The following is a 15,510-nucleotide window of genomic DNA, read 5'->3' on the forward strand; positions in this document are numbered from 1 at the left end:
AAAAGTAAAGAAATTAAATTACAAATTGGCAAACAAACACGGCATTAAGAGTGACAGAGGCAGAGCAAGAACGAGAGAGAGAGAGGGAGAGAGTGCGAGGTGAAAGCAATATGAAAAATCGATTTAAAAATAGTGAAAAACATGTTTCGTCCACACGAATACGAATCGAACAAAAGCGATATGAAAAAGAGAAACAAAAGTTAAATAAATTTCACATGATTTGTGTGCTCTGTGCCGAGAGTGGTCTCTGTGTACGCTGTGTGTGTGTGTTTTGGCTCTGTGGGCGTGGCCTGTGCACTAATTAACACACGAAATGTCAACAAACGTTATGAACTTTTCAATTATATACTTGTGTGTATTCATGTGAGTGTGTGTGTGTGCCTATGTGTGTGTGTGTGGGTGTGGGTGTATCGGATTCCGGCCTATAGCAGCCTTGCAGAGAGTTTTAATCGTGCAATTATTTGCATAGCAATTTATATATTCACAAATATATATGGAAAGCTAAACCAAATTATATCTGCTATTTATATGTATTCACAAATATGTATATATAAATCATATTATAGCTACTATTTGCAAATGTGTTCAAATACTGATTGGGCAACGCAAATGTCCATTAAGTGCCTCCTGCTTCTCTCTAATTAAATGGCTTTCACTCAATGCAACCAGCTATGTTTAGTTTGTCGTTCTTGCCTTTTCTCTGCTTCAGAAGGCATTAGTATACTCTGCCTGGATGGCTACGCTTCTCACTTCTCACTTCTCACTTCTCACTGCTCGCTTCTCGCTTTTAGCTTCCCTCTGAATTCTTCTTCTTTTGGTATTACTCATGTTTCGATTTTAGCTCAAGTGTCCTTAAGTGAAGCTTATAGCAGTCTTTGCTTTGTATTAAATGCCCTCTCGCTTGCTTTTAACTTATCTTCGCTTCTCTCTCCATAGATGACTCAAGTATACTTCTAGCTTAACTTTTCGGTTCCTTTTAGCTGTCTTTACTTTGCTGATTAAAGTCGTCTCTATAGTTTTCCTTAGAACTTATCTACGCTTCTCTCTTCAAAGATTACTTTGATATTATATATGCCTTTTACTCGACTTTTCGATTCTTCTTAGCTGTCTTTGCTTTGCTAGTGAATGCTATCTAGCCTGATTTCAACTTATCTACGCTTCTCTCTCCATAGATTACTCTGATATTATATAAGCTTCTTACTCGACTTTTCGATTCTTTTTAGCTGTCTTTACGTTGCAAGTGAATGCCCTCTCTATAGACTTGCTTTAAACTTATCTTTGATTCTCTCTCCATAGATTATTTTGGTATTTTTCATGCTGCCTAACTTTTCGTTTCTTTAGTTGTCTTTTTTTTTTGCTAGTGACTACCTTGAAGGCAATAGACTATCTTTAAGCTTAACTTTGCTTCTCTCTGCTGAGCTTCTGTTGATAATTTACTATTTCTTACTTTGCATAATTTGAAGCTTCTGCTTTCTCTCACTATATCTCTGTTAATTGCGCTTTTTAACAGCCTTTGTCATTATTAATGCTTTTTGATGACGCTTTTACTTAACTTAAACTTAACTTTGCTTCTCTCTTCTGAAATTCTTTTACTATTTCTTACTTTGCATAATTTGAAGCTTCTGTTTTCTCTCACTTGATCTCTGTTAATTGCGCTTTTCAACAGCCTTTGTCATTATTGATGCTTCTCGCTTTACTTAACTTAAACCCAACTTTGCTTCTCTCTGCTGAAATGCTTTGACTATTTCTCACTTTGCATAATTTGAAGCTTCTGTTTTCTCTCACTTGATCTCCGTTTGATTTGCCAATCGACGATTTGTCTACTGCTTTGATCCACACTTGATTGCGCTTTTTAACAGGCTCTGTCATTATTGATGCTTCTCGCTCTACTTGATTTTTCTCTGCTTTCCTCAAGTGCAGCTTGCAGCTGTCGCTTGCTTTGCTTCGTACTAGGTGCATGCCCAGCCTACTCTACACCCAGCCTGGCTCTACACTTAACTGCGCTTCTCGCTTTTCTGTAATTTGCAGGCGCCTTTTGCTTTTCGAGCAATGCTTCTTGCTTTGATGGCAATTTGCTTATTACGCCTTCGCCTTCGCCTCGGCTGTTTGCTCCGTCCAGTGTTGAGTAATACCTTGGCCTGGCTTGCACTTAACTACGCTGCTCGATTCACTACGCTTTTCACTTCACAATTAATTATGTTTACTACTCTTATTACTCTACTCTGTCCGGCTGCCCGTCCTGCCTGCCTCGCCACGCCTTGCCTTGTCTGCGTCTCCTTTGCTCTTTGTTGGCTCGCTCCAATTTTGTATTTTTCATTTGTTGCCTCAGCACGAATTATGCCTTAATACTTTTGTTTCTTACTCGACGTTGAGCTCGCTTCTCTTTATACTCAAATGGCCGCTGGGATCAGCTGTGTAACTTATTGTTTTGCTTATCCCTTTACAACTTTTCTCAACTAGCTACTTAATTGAGCTGCTTCTTTGGGCATGCTTCACTTAACTTGAAGAGGTAATTGCTTTTCGTTTATATCAAATTTTCAACAACGCTTCTATATCTCTCTCTCTCTCTCCCTCTCTCTTCCGCTCTCTCCTGCTCTTTCTTGCTTTCCTTTGAATTTCTTTCTTTTCATTTGCCCTCGTCCCTGAATTGTGGTTTCTCCTTCTGACTTAATAAATTAAATAGATTCCAAAGACTTTTTTGCTGTTCTACTGCAAGGCCCTACTTCAGAGCTCGGTAAACCGATTTGAAATTGGTATTTTTGGTATTTTTAGTATATATTTCGAGTGCAATAAAATGTGAGAGTCTTTAGGTGAGTGACAGCGGCACGAAATGCGTTTCTTTGTACGTAAGTGTGTGTGTGTGTGTGTGAATGTGTGTGAGGTGAGTTGACTTCAATTGTTGTTGTTGTTATTGTCAAACTGTTGCAGTATGTTTTTTTTTTTTTTTTTATGATTTTACTTTTACCTTTGGTAATTTTTGTGGAACCATTGGCTTGGGAGGTGACAATGGTTGTTGTTGAATTTTAATTGAATCTTTGGTTGATTTTACAGTTGTTGTTGTTGTTGTAGTTGTTGTTGCGGTTGTTGTCTTAGTGTTGTTGTTGTTATTGTTGTTGTTCTTGTTGTTGTTGTTGTTATTATTGTTATGAGCCTGTGACATTTTGTATTGATTGATTTGCATCGTTTTAGTGTTTTGATTTCGATAAGAAAAACATGCAAATGAATTGGCTTCACTGCTTCGATTTTTTTTTTTTGGTTCTTTTCCTTATATTAAAGCTAGCTACAATTTAAAACTAAGCTAAACATACACTCAGCCATACACATCCAATTGATTCATAGTTGAAAAGATTTCATTCGTCATGCAAAGTGAACTGAAGAAATCAATCTTAAGACTAGAAACTTGAGCTTGCTCCGGCCCCAGCTGCATAATCCATAGCCCCTTTGATATCACGCACACACACTCACGCACGCACACACACACTCACGCCTAGCACCATGAATCTGTTCACTCACCTTTATGGAGGGCGGTCCGCTCGAGTGCGAGTCGTTGTCAGCGAGCACCGACGGATTGTTCTCATCGACGACGATAATTTCGTAGTCGCTGTCCTGAATCTGACGGCCGCCTGTACCAGAAAGAAGACGAGAGCCGGATTAATACGAGTTGCATGCGAATGCAGATATATGGGTATTTATACACATATATATCAATATATATAAATAGAGTCTAGATAGAAAGCATAATTCATAATTCATGTAGATATTCATTACGTTTGATATATTTAGGCACAAAAACAAGAGTAATAATATTTGTGTGTTTAGGCTATTCATATACGGCAAGTTCTCTAACAGTTACATCAATCGAACTGTGCCACAGCACTGGACGAGCACACAGAACTAAAAACGAAAGAAATACCAACAAAATATCGGCTAAATACATTAAGCTATGATATATAGTATACGTAGAAGTAGAAACAAGAGCTCGAGGCGATAGAAGGGAGTTTGAATTCCATGTAGAAATATCAGTTTCCAATTTGATATTTGACCTTTGACAAGCAGTTTAACTGTCAACACCTCACAGTGTTGCCAGATCGACAGCAGATCGAGTGGGTGCTATAGCTCGACAGCTGCATAAGAGCAACTGTCTTTGGTGACCTGTTAAAACCCATTAGAACTAGACAATTGTCTCAGACACACAATAGCAACATGTTAAGCCTGACAGCTGCTGTCAAAGTGCCTGTCAACCGGCAGAGATTGGGCATATTTTTATTAAAGCAATGAGAAAATCTCAGCAAATGAATCCAATTTAATGCATTGGACTAAAGGGTAAAGCCTCGGCCTCACTCAGAGTGCCGACACTCTAATGGACGTTGGCAAAGTTGACAATTTATTATAGTATTTGAGTGGCAGAGTGAGATAGAGACAGAGCGTGAGGGTGAGAGAGAACAATATTCTAGTTGCCTGACACTTTTGAGGTGTGGAAATTGTTTGAGTTTTGCATTAATTAGTCAAATGGCTTTGACTGCATGTAGTTGATGTTCAAGAGCTCAAATTTGCATACCTAAGCACACACACACACACACACACACACACACACACACAAGGACACAAGCTGGCCAAAATGAGAAACAAACAGAGAGAGAGAGAGAGAGATAGTGAGAGGGGGAGGGGCGAGAGGCAAAGCGAATATGCATAGCTTAATAGTTAGCAACTGCTTTCAACAGCATTCGGTACTTTTTTTTTTTTTTTTTCTTTATGGCATCTAAAGTGCTGCAAACTAATCTGCTAGCTCAATCTGTGCCACTCCCTCTCCCTCTCCCTCTCCTCCCACACTCTCACGCTTATATCCTCTGCATTGTGGACGCAGCTGCTGCTGTGCATTTGAATTCCTAATTCACATTGCTGCCCCTGCCCAGCTCAGGCACCTCCTGCTGGCTGGTAATTTTGTTATTTGTAAGGTTTTAAGAGTGCCATAGCCGGGGCTTACGGCTTTTGTTCGACCAGTGAATTGCCGCCGCAGTTGCAGCCGCAGTTGCAGTTGCAGTTGCAGTGGCAGCAGCTGCTCGAATGAGTCTCATGGATGCATAATGCAATCGGGAGATACGAAAGCTATTTGCAGGTGCGGCCTTTAGCCGACTCATTAGCGAATTGCCTGGACTGCGGTTAGCACTGACCGTGCATTGTCCAAAACTGCTTTTCAGTGTTGCTTAATGTCTTAATTGAGATTTATGCCCGGCGCTCTTAAGTATGCTACACTTTTTCGCCTGTCGCCACACGGCTCACACTCTCGCTTGCTTCATTTGCAATTATTTCCCAGTGTGGCGATTTTTCACACACACACACACGCACACACACACAGAGAGTGAGTGAGAGAGAGAGAGTCAACGAGAATTATGTGCAGGCCACAAATTACTTTTGTTTCAACATTGCAAACGTGTTATCGGCTCTTACAACTGCCCTTGTCCCCCTGCCACCCGCTCCTCCGCTCTCACTCTCGCCCTCGTCCTGTCTCTCTCTCTCCCTTTCTCGTTCTCAGTCACAAAATTTATATTCGTTTGCCTGCCTTTATTTTTTGCGACTAATTTACATTTTTGTCGCTGCCATTAAAAAATGCTCTCTGTGTATATGTGTGTGTGTGTGTATGTGTGTGTGTCCAGGCAGCAATAAAAAATAGGAAAGAGAAGAAGAAGACCAGGAGAGCAATGCACGCGTGCCGCATGTCGTTCGCTCCGTTTTATGGCCCAATATTTTACGCCCGTCTACGAAAATAATAATGAATGCTGAAAATACCGTTAATTCATTTTTATGGTATGGAAAATTAACGAATTAGACTCAACTTCTTCGTGCTGTCAGCTGGCTCTATGCGGTGCGCAAAATGAAGATAAATGAAATGAAAATTGTGCTGACAGCACACGAAAATGACGAGTAAAAGCCGCTGGGCAGCCAGCCAGCCCTCCCAGCCCCCAGCCACGCCTCCTGCCATGGGTCGTACGCCCTTTATTCGCCTAAATTCCCAAGCGCTAACAGGACCAAGTGTCAAAAATAAGGCTGTCATTGTGGCTGCACTGCATGTGTGTGTGCCTGTGTGTGTGTGTGTGTGTGTGTGTGTTGTCTATGTGTTTGTGTGTGTGTGTCTGTTATGTCTAGTAACAAAGATAGATTGCACTTTTTAAAAGCATAAATGGATAGCATTTTGCTACATGACCTCACACAATACCAGCAACAACAACAGCACACACACATACACATATACACATACACATACAACCGCACACACAACCTGTGTTCTGTGTCTTTGTCGTTGTCAACTGGACATTAGCAAACGTCGCTTGTCAAATCCAACACATAAATCGAATCAACATTTTAGGCCAGCAAAAAAAGAAGAAGAAGAAGAAGACGAAAAATTCAAATGTAAACAAAGCCAATGAATTTAACTTGCAATCAAATAATTGACTCACAGAACAATATAATTGCATAAGCGGCATTAAAATAAAATCAAATTGCTATAGAATACAAATACACATACACAAACACACATATCAATAAATGCATGTGTATGTGTGTGTGTGTGTGTATGTGTGTAAAAGTAAATTGTGCATTGTGCAGCTAAATGTCAAACAATTCAATGAGATTTATTCAAAAATATCAATGGATGCCCCCGAGGCTCAAATGGAGCCAGCCAAGCGGCAAACACTGCGCAACAAAATTGCGCATTCAATTTGGCTGCGACAACAATCGCAAATGCGTCGACTCATTTCAGCTTGTACAAAATAATAACAATCAAATTATTCATATATATGCATAGACTAAGTATTTATTTATTGCAAAATGGATTCCAAGAATCCCACAGTTCCATTCACAATTGTGGCAAAGCGCAGCCATCCGATCCCAATTGCAAATGCTATCATTATAAAGTATTTCCATTGAAATTTAGTTGGCTTTCCCAGACTTTCTGTTGGGGAAATACCTTGATTGTTTGTATAGAAGACAGCTCCATCTACATTTTCTTCTTTTTTTTTTAAGAGAGAGTTTTTAGTCTTGAAATATTTTAATGGACTCTTTTAAAGAGGGAATATGAAAAGGTTTTTTTTTTTTTTTTTATTTTGGGCTGGAAACAATTTTTGTATGGCCTAAAAAATTTTTAAAGAACAAATTTGGATGTTAAATGTTAAAATTTTCAGAAACTTTTTTTTACCAAAATATTTAAAAAGTTTTTGAGTTTTAACTGAAAATTATTTTCGCAACCAAGAAATACAATTGGAATACGTTATAACGTAATACAATTTTTGTATTGCTTAGACAAAATCCAAAGAGTAAATAGGGCCAAAATGTTAGATATTTCCAGAAACTGATTTTAACATAATCTTTTAAGAAGTTTTAGACTGCCAACTGGAAATAATTTTCGTATTGGTTGGACGTATGCAAGGAATATCATTGGAGTCCTAAGTTCAGTCAGGATTCCGGTAAGAGTTTGAAGCGAATTGGAACCGAATTAGCCGAACTGAAAGTTTATTTGCCTTAGTCAGACAACATGAATCACATCCTCGATTCACTACCAAATTATTGCAAATATTTTCGCCTTGCAGCTCCAACAAGACTAAATCTCCACATACATATACACAAACATATATATTATATAGATATATTTCAATAAGTGCTTGGCATTGCTGCAGCCAAATGGAATTTCATCTTGAGGATCTCGGACCGAGCCCATAATTTCACTCGAATAGCTGCCGCCTCGAGCTGAGTGAGCGGCCTCAGCGAGAAGGAGGGGGAGCAGGAGGAGGCAACTAAGAGGATTGTTATTATTGAATGCTGCATTATTGAAGCATTTCGCCGCTTCAATTGATTAAATAATTCAATTCAATTCCAAACATAATAACAAAAAAATATAATAAAATAATAATAATAATAATAATAATAATAATAATAATAAAAAAAAAAAAACAAACAGCAACAACCGAAAAGAGAAACTAATTCAAGCAGATGGCGGAGCACTTGTGTTCGCATTTTGCAAATGCAATTAATAAAATCGAATTAAATGAGCGCAAAATGGCGGACAATAAATGCAAATTAAATTCCAATTTCATTTTTAAGCACAAATTAAAAACTAAAAAATAAGCGATAAAAAAAATACAAAATTGAAATTAAATTAAAATTAGGCATAAAATAAATGGGGAAGGGGAGGGGCAGTAAGAGAGAGAGAGAGAGAGAGAGACCAGAGTGCGTGTAATTATGCCAATTTACACTGAGAGAAAATTCAGGGTAATTGTTTAAATACATATGCAGGGCTGGTATGATGTCAGATAACAGACACACACACACACACTGAGCCACACCTATATATATATACACACACACGCACACACAGACACACATTTGCATTAGAAGCACATTTGTGCGTATCTAAAATGTTCGATTCAAAGATATAAACAGCAAGAGCGAGCGAGCAAGAGGGTATATGACAGAGATAGAAAGTCAGAGAGAGAGAGAGAGAGAGAGAGAGATTATATATACATACATCTATAAATCTATATAGATTCGTATAGACGACATAGCTATAGAATATATAGAAGCTACAGCTAAAGCTAGACATTGATAGGCAAATATGGTATGAAATGAGTGGGAAAAGCAACGCAACGCAACGTAACGGAATGGAACACAAGAATACAATACGAACGCAAACAGAATGGAATGAAACGCAACTCAAACGAAACGGTAAAGAAACAGTGAACAACAAACTACTTAAGTGTGTTCGAAACAAACAAAAGAGAGAGAGAGAAAGACAGATATATAACTATTTATATAGAGAGAGAGATAGATAGATAGAGATAGAGAGAGAGAGAGAGTAACTAATTATACAAGTACAAGTAGCTATATATACAATATACATATATATACACATATCGATAGAAAGAGATAGAGAGAGAGAGAGACACAGTGATATTTAGATAAAAAGTTAGTTAGAGCGTGAATTAGACTACATACTACGACACTCATAGCGAGCGATACCTGTTCCGGTGCCAGCTACGTTTGCGTTGCGTCCATTGTAGCGATAATTGTTATTGATGGCATTCGTTTTGTATGCAGCGCCGCCGCCGCCGACGCCGACGCCAACGCCGCCGCCACTGCCGCCATCGCTTAATCCCAAGCCGCTCATGTTCATGTTCATGTTCATGCCTACGCCCACGCCCATGCTCATATTCATACCCATGCCCATGCCCATGCCCATGCCCATGCCCATGTTGCCGCCAGCGGCAGCAGCAGTAGCAGCAGCAGCTGTTGCTGCTCCGCCATTGCGCAAATTGTTGCGCAAGTTGTTGCTGTTGTTGCTGCTGTTGCTGTTGTTGCTGATGTAGTTGTTGATATTGCTGCCAATGCTGTTGCCATTGCCGTTGATATTGCCGTTGCCATTGCCATTGCCATTGCCGCTGGCATGCCCATTGAGCAGCGCTCCACCAACACCAACAGCATGATGATGCTCCACAGCGGCCAGGCCATTCTGCTGCTGCTGCTGCTGTTGCTGCTGCTCCCCATTCAGCTGCATGCCACGCATATAGGCATGCGGATGCGCATGATAGCCACCGCCCACAGTGGTGCCATTCTCCACCTGGCCGCCATAGTGGTTGTGCTTGCCATTAAGCAGTTGCTGCTGCTGCTGTTGCTGCTGCTGCTGCTGTTGCTGTTGCTGGTGGCCATTGATCAGCGCATAGTGCGGCTGATGGGCATGGAAATGTTGCTGCTGCTTGTGCAGCTGCTGACGATGCTGCAATGTTGCTGCGGCCGGCACCTGTTGCTGGCTCTGCGAGGCCAGCGAGGACAGCGACGAGCTGGACGCTGGCTGCGACGTGCCCGTCGAGCTGGCTGAGGAGCTCGTCGAGTGTGTGCCGCCCAGCGGAGGAGGTGGTGATATATTGCCCAACTGCTGCTGCTGCTGCTGCTGTTGCTGTTGCTGCTGCTGATGTTGATAGTAGGCAGCGGTCATATGATGATGGCTGTGATTGTGTTGCTGATGTTGATAATAGTGTTGCTGCTGCTGCTGCTGCTGTTGCTGCTGTTGCTGCTGCATTGAGACGTTGCTCACGTGATTCTGATGCGACTCGGGCAGAAATTGCGGATAGACGTGGTGCGACCATTGCGGGAACAAGGGACGCGCGCTGGCGGCTTCTATAGAGTTGTCGTTGGGTTGGCAGGGTTGGGTTGGCAGGGTTGTCAAACACATATATATATACACATGTATATATACATAAGCACACACACATATATAGAGAGACAGAGCAAAATGGGTTGCGTTGGATTGTTGGTGGGAGCATGGGAATATTTGTAGTTTTTTTGTTTGTTTTTTTTTTTTTTTTTTTTTGTGACGTGGCGAGCATTTTGTTTTACGTTTAATTTGGTATTAGATTACAAAAGTATTTTTATTTGGTTTTTGTTTTTTTGTTTTTTTTGGTAGTTTATTTTTGTACAATAAATCCGAAAAAGCAGCGTGAAATGAAATTATTAGAAAACGGAACAATGAAAATAACCACATAAAGAACTGAATAATATCTCCAACAATGGGCTTGATGAGTGTACTTAAGGCTAATAATGATTAAGTGGTACGTCTTGAGAGTGGGACGGCTGCTGGGGGTCAAGTTGGTGTTCGGGGGGGGCGGGTGTGCGCCATTTGTAAGATATATATTTACACACACACACACTTGCAGGCACACACTCACACACACGCACGCACGCACACGCTTATAGACTGCTTGCATTGGAATGATACTAACATGTGGTGGTGGTGGTGGTGGTGGTGTTAGTGGTGGCGGTGCTGGTGGTAGTGTGGTGGTGTTTGCCGTTAGTGGCGGTGGCTTGTGGTGCTCTTTAAAGATTGCTAGTGGTCTGTGGCAGTGATATAACTACTACCATTAACAGAGGTAAAGACTCGACTCAACGAAATGGAAAAGCCAAAACTATAAACGAATAACGAATAACGAAATGGAACGCAGAAATGAAACAAAAACTCAGAAAATTTTATATGACAGAAGAGAGAGACAGTGAGAGAGATAGAGAGAGAGAGAGAGAGAGAGAGTCGGAGAGAGAAATATTTATATATAGAGCTAGGCTAGAGAGCGAGAGAGTTAGAGAGAAAAGAGAACCAATAAACGATTGTGTAGCTTTGGTGCAGCAAACGTAAAGCGAAACGAAAACGAAACGAAACGAACTGAAATGAAACGAAACGAAATAGAGACGCAGACAGAGACAGAGCCAAAGACAAAGACAAGCGACAAACGCAACTTAAGAAATGCAAATAAAACGCATGAGAAATGCAAAACGAATCGAACACAAAATTTGAAAACTCGAAAATCAAACTCGAAACTGAAACTGAAACTGAAACTGGAGAAACCCTCCCGAGGATAAGAATAGACGAGTATATCATATCATTGAGAGACTTAAGCGAATTGCAAGTCGTGGCAAATGCCGTTAGGTACGAGAGTGTTTTCGTATTATTCATGGGTCTACATCGAGAGCTCTTAACGTTTAACACTTACCGCTGCCCGCGCTGCGCTGCAGCACCGGGGATTGACGTTGAATCTGAGGCTCTGCGGGTGGTTCCAAAATGTCCCGATATTTGGATACCATCAGCACCGAAATGAAATAAACGATGGCCAGCGATAGGAATTGCGCTTGTTTCGTTTCCTCCTGTGGGCGAGAGGTATGAAAGAAAGAGAGAGAGAGAGAGAGAGAACGGATTATGTATGAGGTAGAGGCTATACAAATGGAAATGAGACAAAACGGAATGTGAAATGAAACATTCGGTAACGTAAATTACAGCCGAGTGAAGGGGGTGACGTGCAGTGGAACGATTGGAATTGGCACTTACCACATCGCGATAGATGACGGCCCTTAGGCGATTGACGTCCATGTCCTGGAGCAACTTCTCAGGATCCTTGACGGGGGATAATTGACCGGTGATTGACTCCACAATGTTCTGCAAGTATTGCAAAAGGAAAACACGGAAAAGAGTGTTGTAAAGTGCTGTAGTGCTCCAGGTGAGACGGTGCTCAGCTTACCTTGGGCGATGCCTGCGCGCCGCGTATGAGCGCCTGCAGATGCGCTGCGCCGGGCACATCGCGCGCCAGGGCGCCCACGTTGTAGCGCGTGCGCTCCTTGCACTCGAGGCAGTTGCGCACGGCGCAGGTGCAGACGAGGCGCAGGCACTGGCGCAGGATGCCGCCGCTGGACATGTTCTTCTCGGCCTCCAGCTCGCCGAAGTTCAGCGAGGTGGCAAAGATGAGGACGTCGGCCATGTTGACCAGGCGCTGCAGGAAGGACACGGCCACCTCCAGTGGCATGCCCTGTGTGGGCTCCAGCACATCCAGCTCGGACTGAAAGAGTGCCAGGGTTTAGCTGGAAGATGTGTGGGGTAGGGGACTGCGGCACTTACATTGGGCGATGTGGCGCTGGCGAGCAGCGGCAGGAGTCCGCCGCAGGCAATGATCAGATTATCAGCCAGCTGGGAGATCAGATGCACCGTGTTGACCACAAAGATGGCGTTCTCGCTCGAGTTGACAAAGTCGAGGACGCTCTTGGTGGAGTGACTGCGCCACACCTGGATGTCGGTCTCCAGGGAGAAGAGCACATCGCTCAGCAGGCGCTGGTGTATGTAGGACCATTTGAACTCCGGTATGCGGAACGGCGGACGGGTCGGTCCCGGACTGAACATGGGCCGAGTCGAGCCGGACTTGGACCGTTGCTGTTTGCCCCCCTCCACGCCGGCTGTGCCGCCTGCAGCTGCAACATGCGAAATACATTCGATCTGCTCTCCCCGGAGCATCGAGCTACCCCTCAACTTACCATAATGATTGCCCTCCATCTGAGCGGCGCCTTCTGCACTGACAGCGGACGGGGCTGCTGCCGGCTGCGACTGCGACTGCTGTACGGCGTAGTCGTCGTCGTCGGCGTTGGTTGTGTCCTGGGCATCGTCCTCGATATCGGCCTCGGCATCCGCATCGGCATCGGCATCCGCATCGACGTCGGCATCCGCATCGGCTTCGGCTCCGGGCAGCTCGTCGAGGCCCTTGTGTGTGTCCGCCTCGATCTTTGGCGTTGTTTGCGTCGTGGAGTCCACCTCGTTGGGCTTCGAGCGCAACGCAATCGGTGCCGACTCCTCGGACTTGGCCAGCGGCTCGATGTGCGCCGGCTGCTCTTCGGGCGTTGGTGAGGTCTGTGTGGTCTGCTCGGAGGCCACGGCCTTGACGGTCTCATCCACTAGCGTGTCCAGCACTGCATTGACAATGGCCGGCACTTGATCCTCCACGGATTCCTGGGGCTGAGCTTGTGCCTCGGCCAGATCGAGCGCCGCCTCGACCACCTCATGAACTATTTCCTCAGCGGCGGCGGCGGCTAAGCTTGCCTGCTCCTCTTCCACATCCTTCCCTGTCTCTGTTGCTGTCGCTGTCTCTGTCTCTGTCGCTGTCTCTGTCTCTTTCTCTGTCGCGGGCTCGGGCTTGGGCTCGGCTTCTGCGGCTGTCTGCTTTGTGGTTTCCTTCTGCACCTCATTGTTGTTGGTTTCAGTTTCAGTTACGGTCTCGCTCTCGCTCTCGGTCTGGGTCTGGGTCTGGGTTTTGGTTTCGCTTTCGATATCGGGCGCTGTCGCGGTTTCAGCTGTGGCTGCGGCTGCGGCTGCGTCTGCGGCTTTCGTTTCCGCCTCGGCTGCATCGATTACCTTGTCGATGAGCTGCTCCACAATGTCGCGCACCGCTGTGGCCACCACATCCTCCGTCGTGTCAGCCAGCTCGGGCTCTGCGGTCGCCAGACCCGCCTTTGCCGTCGACTCCGTTAGCTCCTCGCTGCTCAGCATTGAGCTCAGCTCCTGCTCGACACTGGCTGCTGGCATTTGGCTGGAGCTGGACCTAGACCTGGCGCTGGCACTGGAGCTGGAGCTGGGACTGGAGCTGTTGCTGAGCTCCAGTTTCTCGTTGTTGTTCAGCTTGTTGGCCGCATCTTCAGTCTTTTGATTGGTGGTTGCTGCTGTGTTCGACGACTCCTGCTCCTGCTCCTGCTCCTGCTCGGAGCCCTCTGGGCCGTCTCTCTTCTCCAGCTGCGCTGTTGTGGCTGTTGTTGACTCGTCGCTGTTTATTTCATTAGCATTCACCTCGGCTTCTGTCGCTTTGGTCTCCGTCTCCTTCTCCTTCTGCTGCTGCTGCAGCTCCTCTGGCTCGCTGGTGCTGTTATTGTTGTTGTTGTTGTTGTTGTTCAGCAGATTCTTGCTGTTGAGCAGACTCACATTGTCCTGTGCCGGCGTCTTCTTCTCGCTCTTGAGCACACCCTGCACCACCTCGTTGACAGCCAGCTCGATCTCCTCGTCCTTCAGCACCGACGAGGACTCCTGCAGCACATCGTCCACGACCATTTTGCAGTCATTCAGTGCTGCCTCCGACACCTGCAGCACCTGGGCCACATGCCGCTCCACATCGAGCGCATCCTTGGCCGTCGCCAGCTCCAGCTCCTCCAGGTCTTCTTCTATCTGCAGCATCTTCTTAAGCGCCGCCTGGCCACCGACAGCTGCCTGCTGCCCGGCCTCCTGCGACTTCTCCTCCGAGGGACTGGGACTCAGGCTGCCGTTGCACGTGGCCGCCGCCGGAGCGCTTTGCAGCGCCTCATCCGTTTTGATTTGCTCATTGTACACATCCGAAATGTTGGCAATCACCGATTTGTTGACCGGCTCCTGCTGCTCAGTCGCCTCCACGGAAGCCGCCTCGGCTGGCTGCCCGTTGGCTGCGCAGGCGCAGGAGTCGGCAGGCGTTGCGGCAGCTTCTTCGCTCAGCTGCAGCTCCTGTGCGTCGACCTCGACGCTCTCTAGCTCCAGCTCCTCGGCCTCCTCCTCGACGGGTGGCACATCCTCCAGCGAGGCCACAGACACGGCGCTCTTTATAGCCGGCAGCTGCTGTTGCTGCAACTGCTGCTGCTGCTGCTGCTGCTGCTGTTGCTGTTGCTGCTGTTGCTGAGGTGCAACTGGGCCGTTCTGCTGCTGCTGCAGCTCCTCGCGCTCCCAGCCGCTGATGGTGCTGATGGGGCGGGCTTGACGCAGGGCGGGATCGGTGATGTTGTCGGTGCGCTGTCGCTCGTAGTGCTCGTACATCTGGGCGAACTGCAGCTTGAACTCCTCATAGGAGACCTTCGAGTGGACGATGGCCAGGGTGTCCACCCAGACGCGCCAGCCGCCGTACTCATGCTTGATGGCATGGTGCAGCAGCATGCGGAACAGCGAGTAGACCATGTCGCTGATCTTCTGCTCCTCGGTGTTCTTCGGGTGGATGTAGGCCATGGCAATGAGCCACTCCTGCCAGACGGACATTTGGAGGACGGTGCGCCGATTCTCCCGATTGCTATTGCACAGCAGCGTCATGTCCTGCAGAAAGAGCTTCTTCACCTCGATCAGGGACTCGGTCTGCTTCGACTGGCGAATCAGCGTGGCGACCACCTTCAGTATCACTGCGCGGCAATTAGTTGCGGTTTGGGGTTTGTGGG

General features: G+C 45.4%; 1 protein-coding gene across 12 annotated transcripts in view; it reads right to left on the reverse strand.

Moving 5' to 3' along the window:
* The window catches only part of rg (A kinase anchor protein rugose), a 119,511-nt gene that overhangs the window by 11,623 nt on the left and 92,378 nt on the right, over positions 1-15,510 (reverse strand). For 4 of the 12 annotated variants that reach the window (XM_018016383.2, XM_018016384.2, XM_018016386.2 and 1 more), the window contains 6 exons: positions 12,835-15,474; positions 12,425-12,771; positions 12,051-12,365; positions 11,861-11,968; positions 11,529-11,679; positions 3,514-3,623 (listed from right to left, as the gene is read on the reverse strand). In XM_018016383.2, the coding sequence (XP_017871872.1) occupies positions 3,514-3,623; positions 11,529-11,679; positions 11,861-11,968; positions 12,051-12,365; positions 12,425-12,771; positions 12,835-15,474 (3,671 nt within the window). Of the gene's footprint in view, positions 1-2,965; positions 3,152-3,513; positions 3,624-8,985; positions 10,165-11,528; positions 11,680-11,860; positions 11,969-12,050; positions 12,366-12,424; positions 12,772-12,834; positions 15,475-15,510 lie in introns of all 12 variants that reach the window. The other 8 variants (XM_089474854.1, XM_089474857.1, XM_089474858.1 and 5 more) reach the window with 4 other exon arrangements.

The sequence above is a fragment of the Drosophila arizonae genome, chromosome X (assembly GCF_054131065.1).
Source record: "Drosophila arizonae isolate 15081-1271.41 chromosome X, UAZ_ARI_1.0, whole genome shotgun sequence".
NCBI lineage: Eukaryota > Metazoa > Arthropoda > Insecta > Diptera > Drosophilidae > Drosophila > Drosophila arizonae.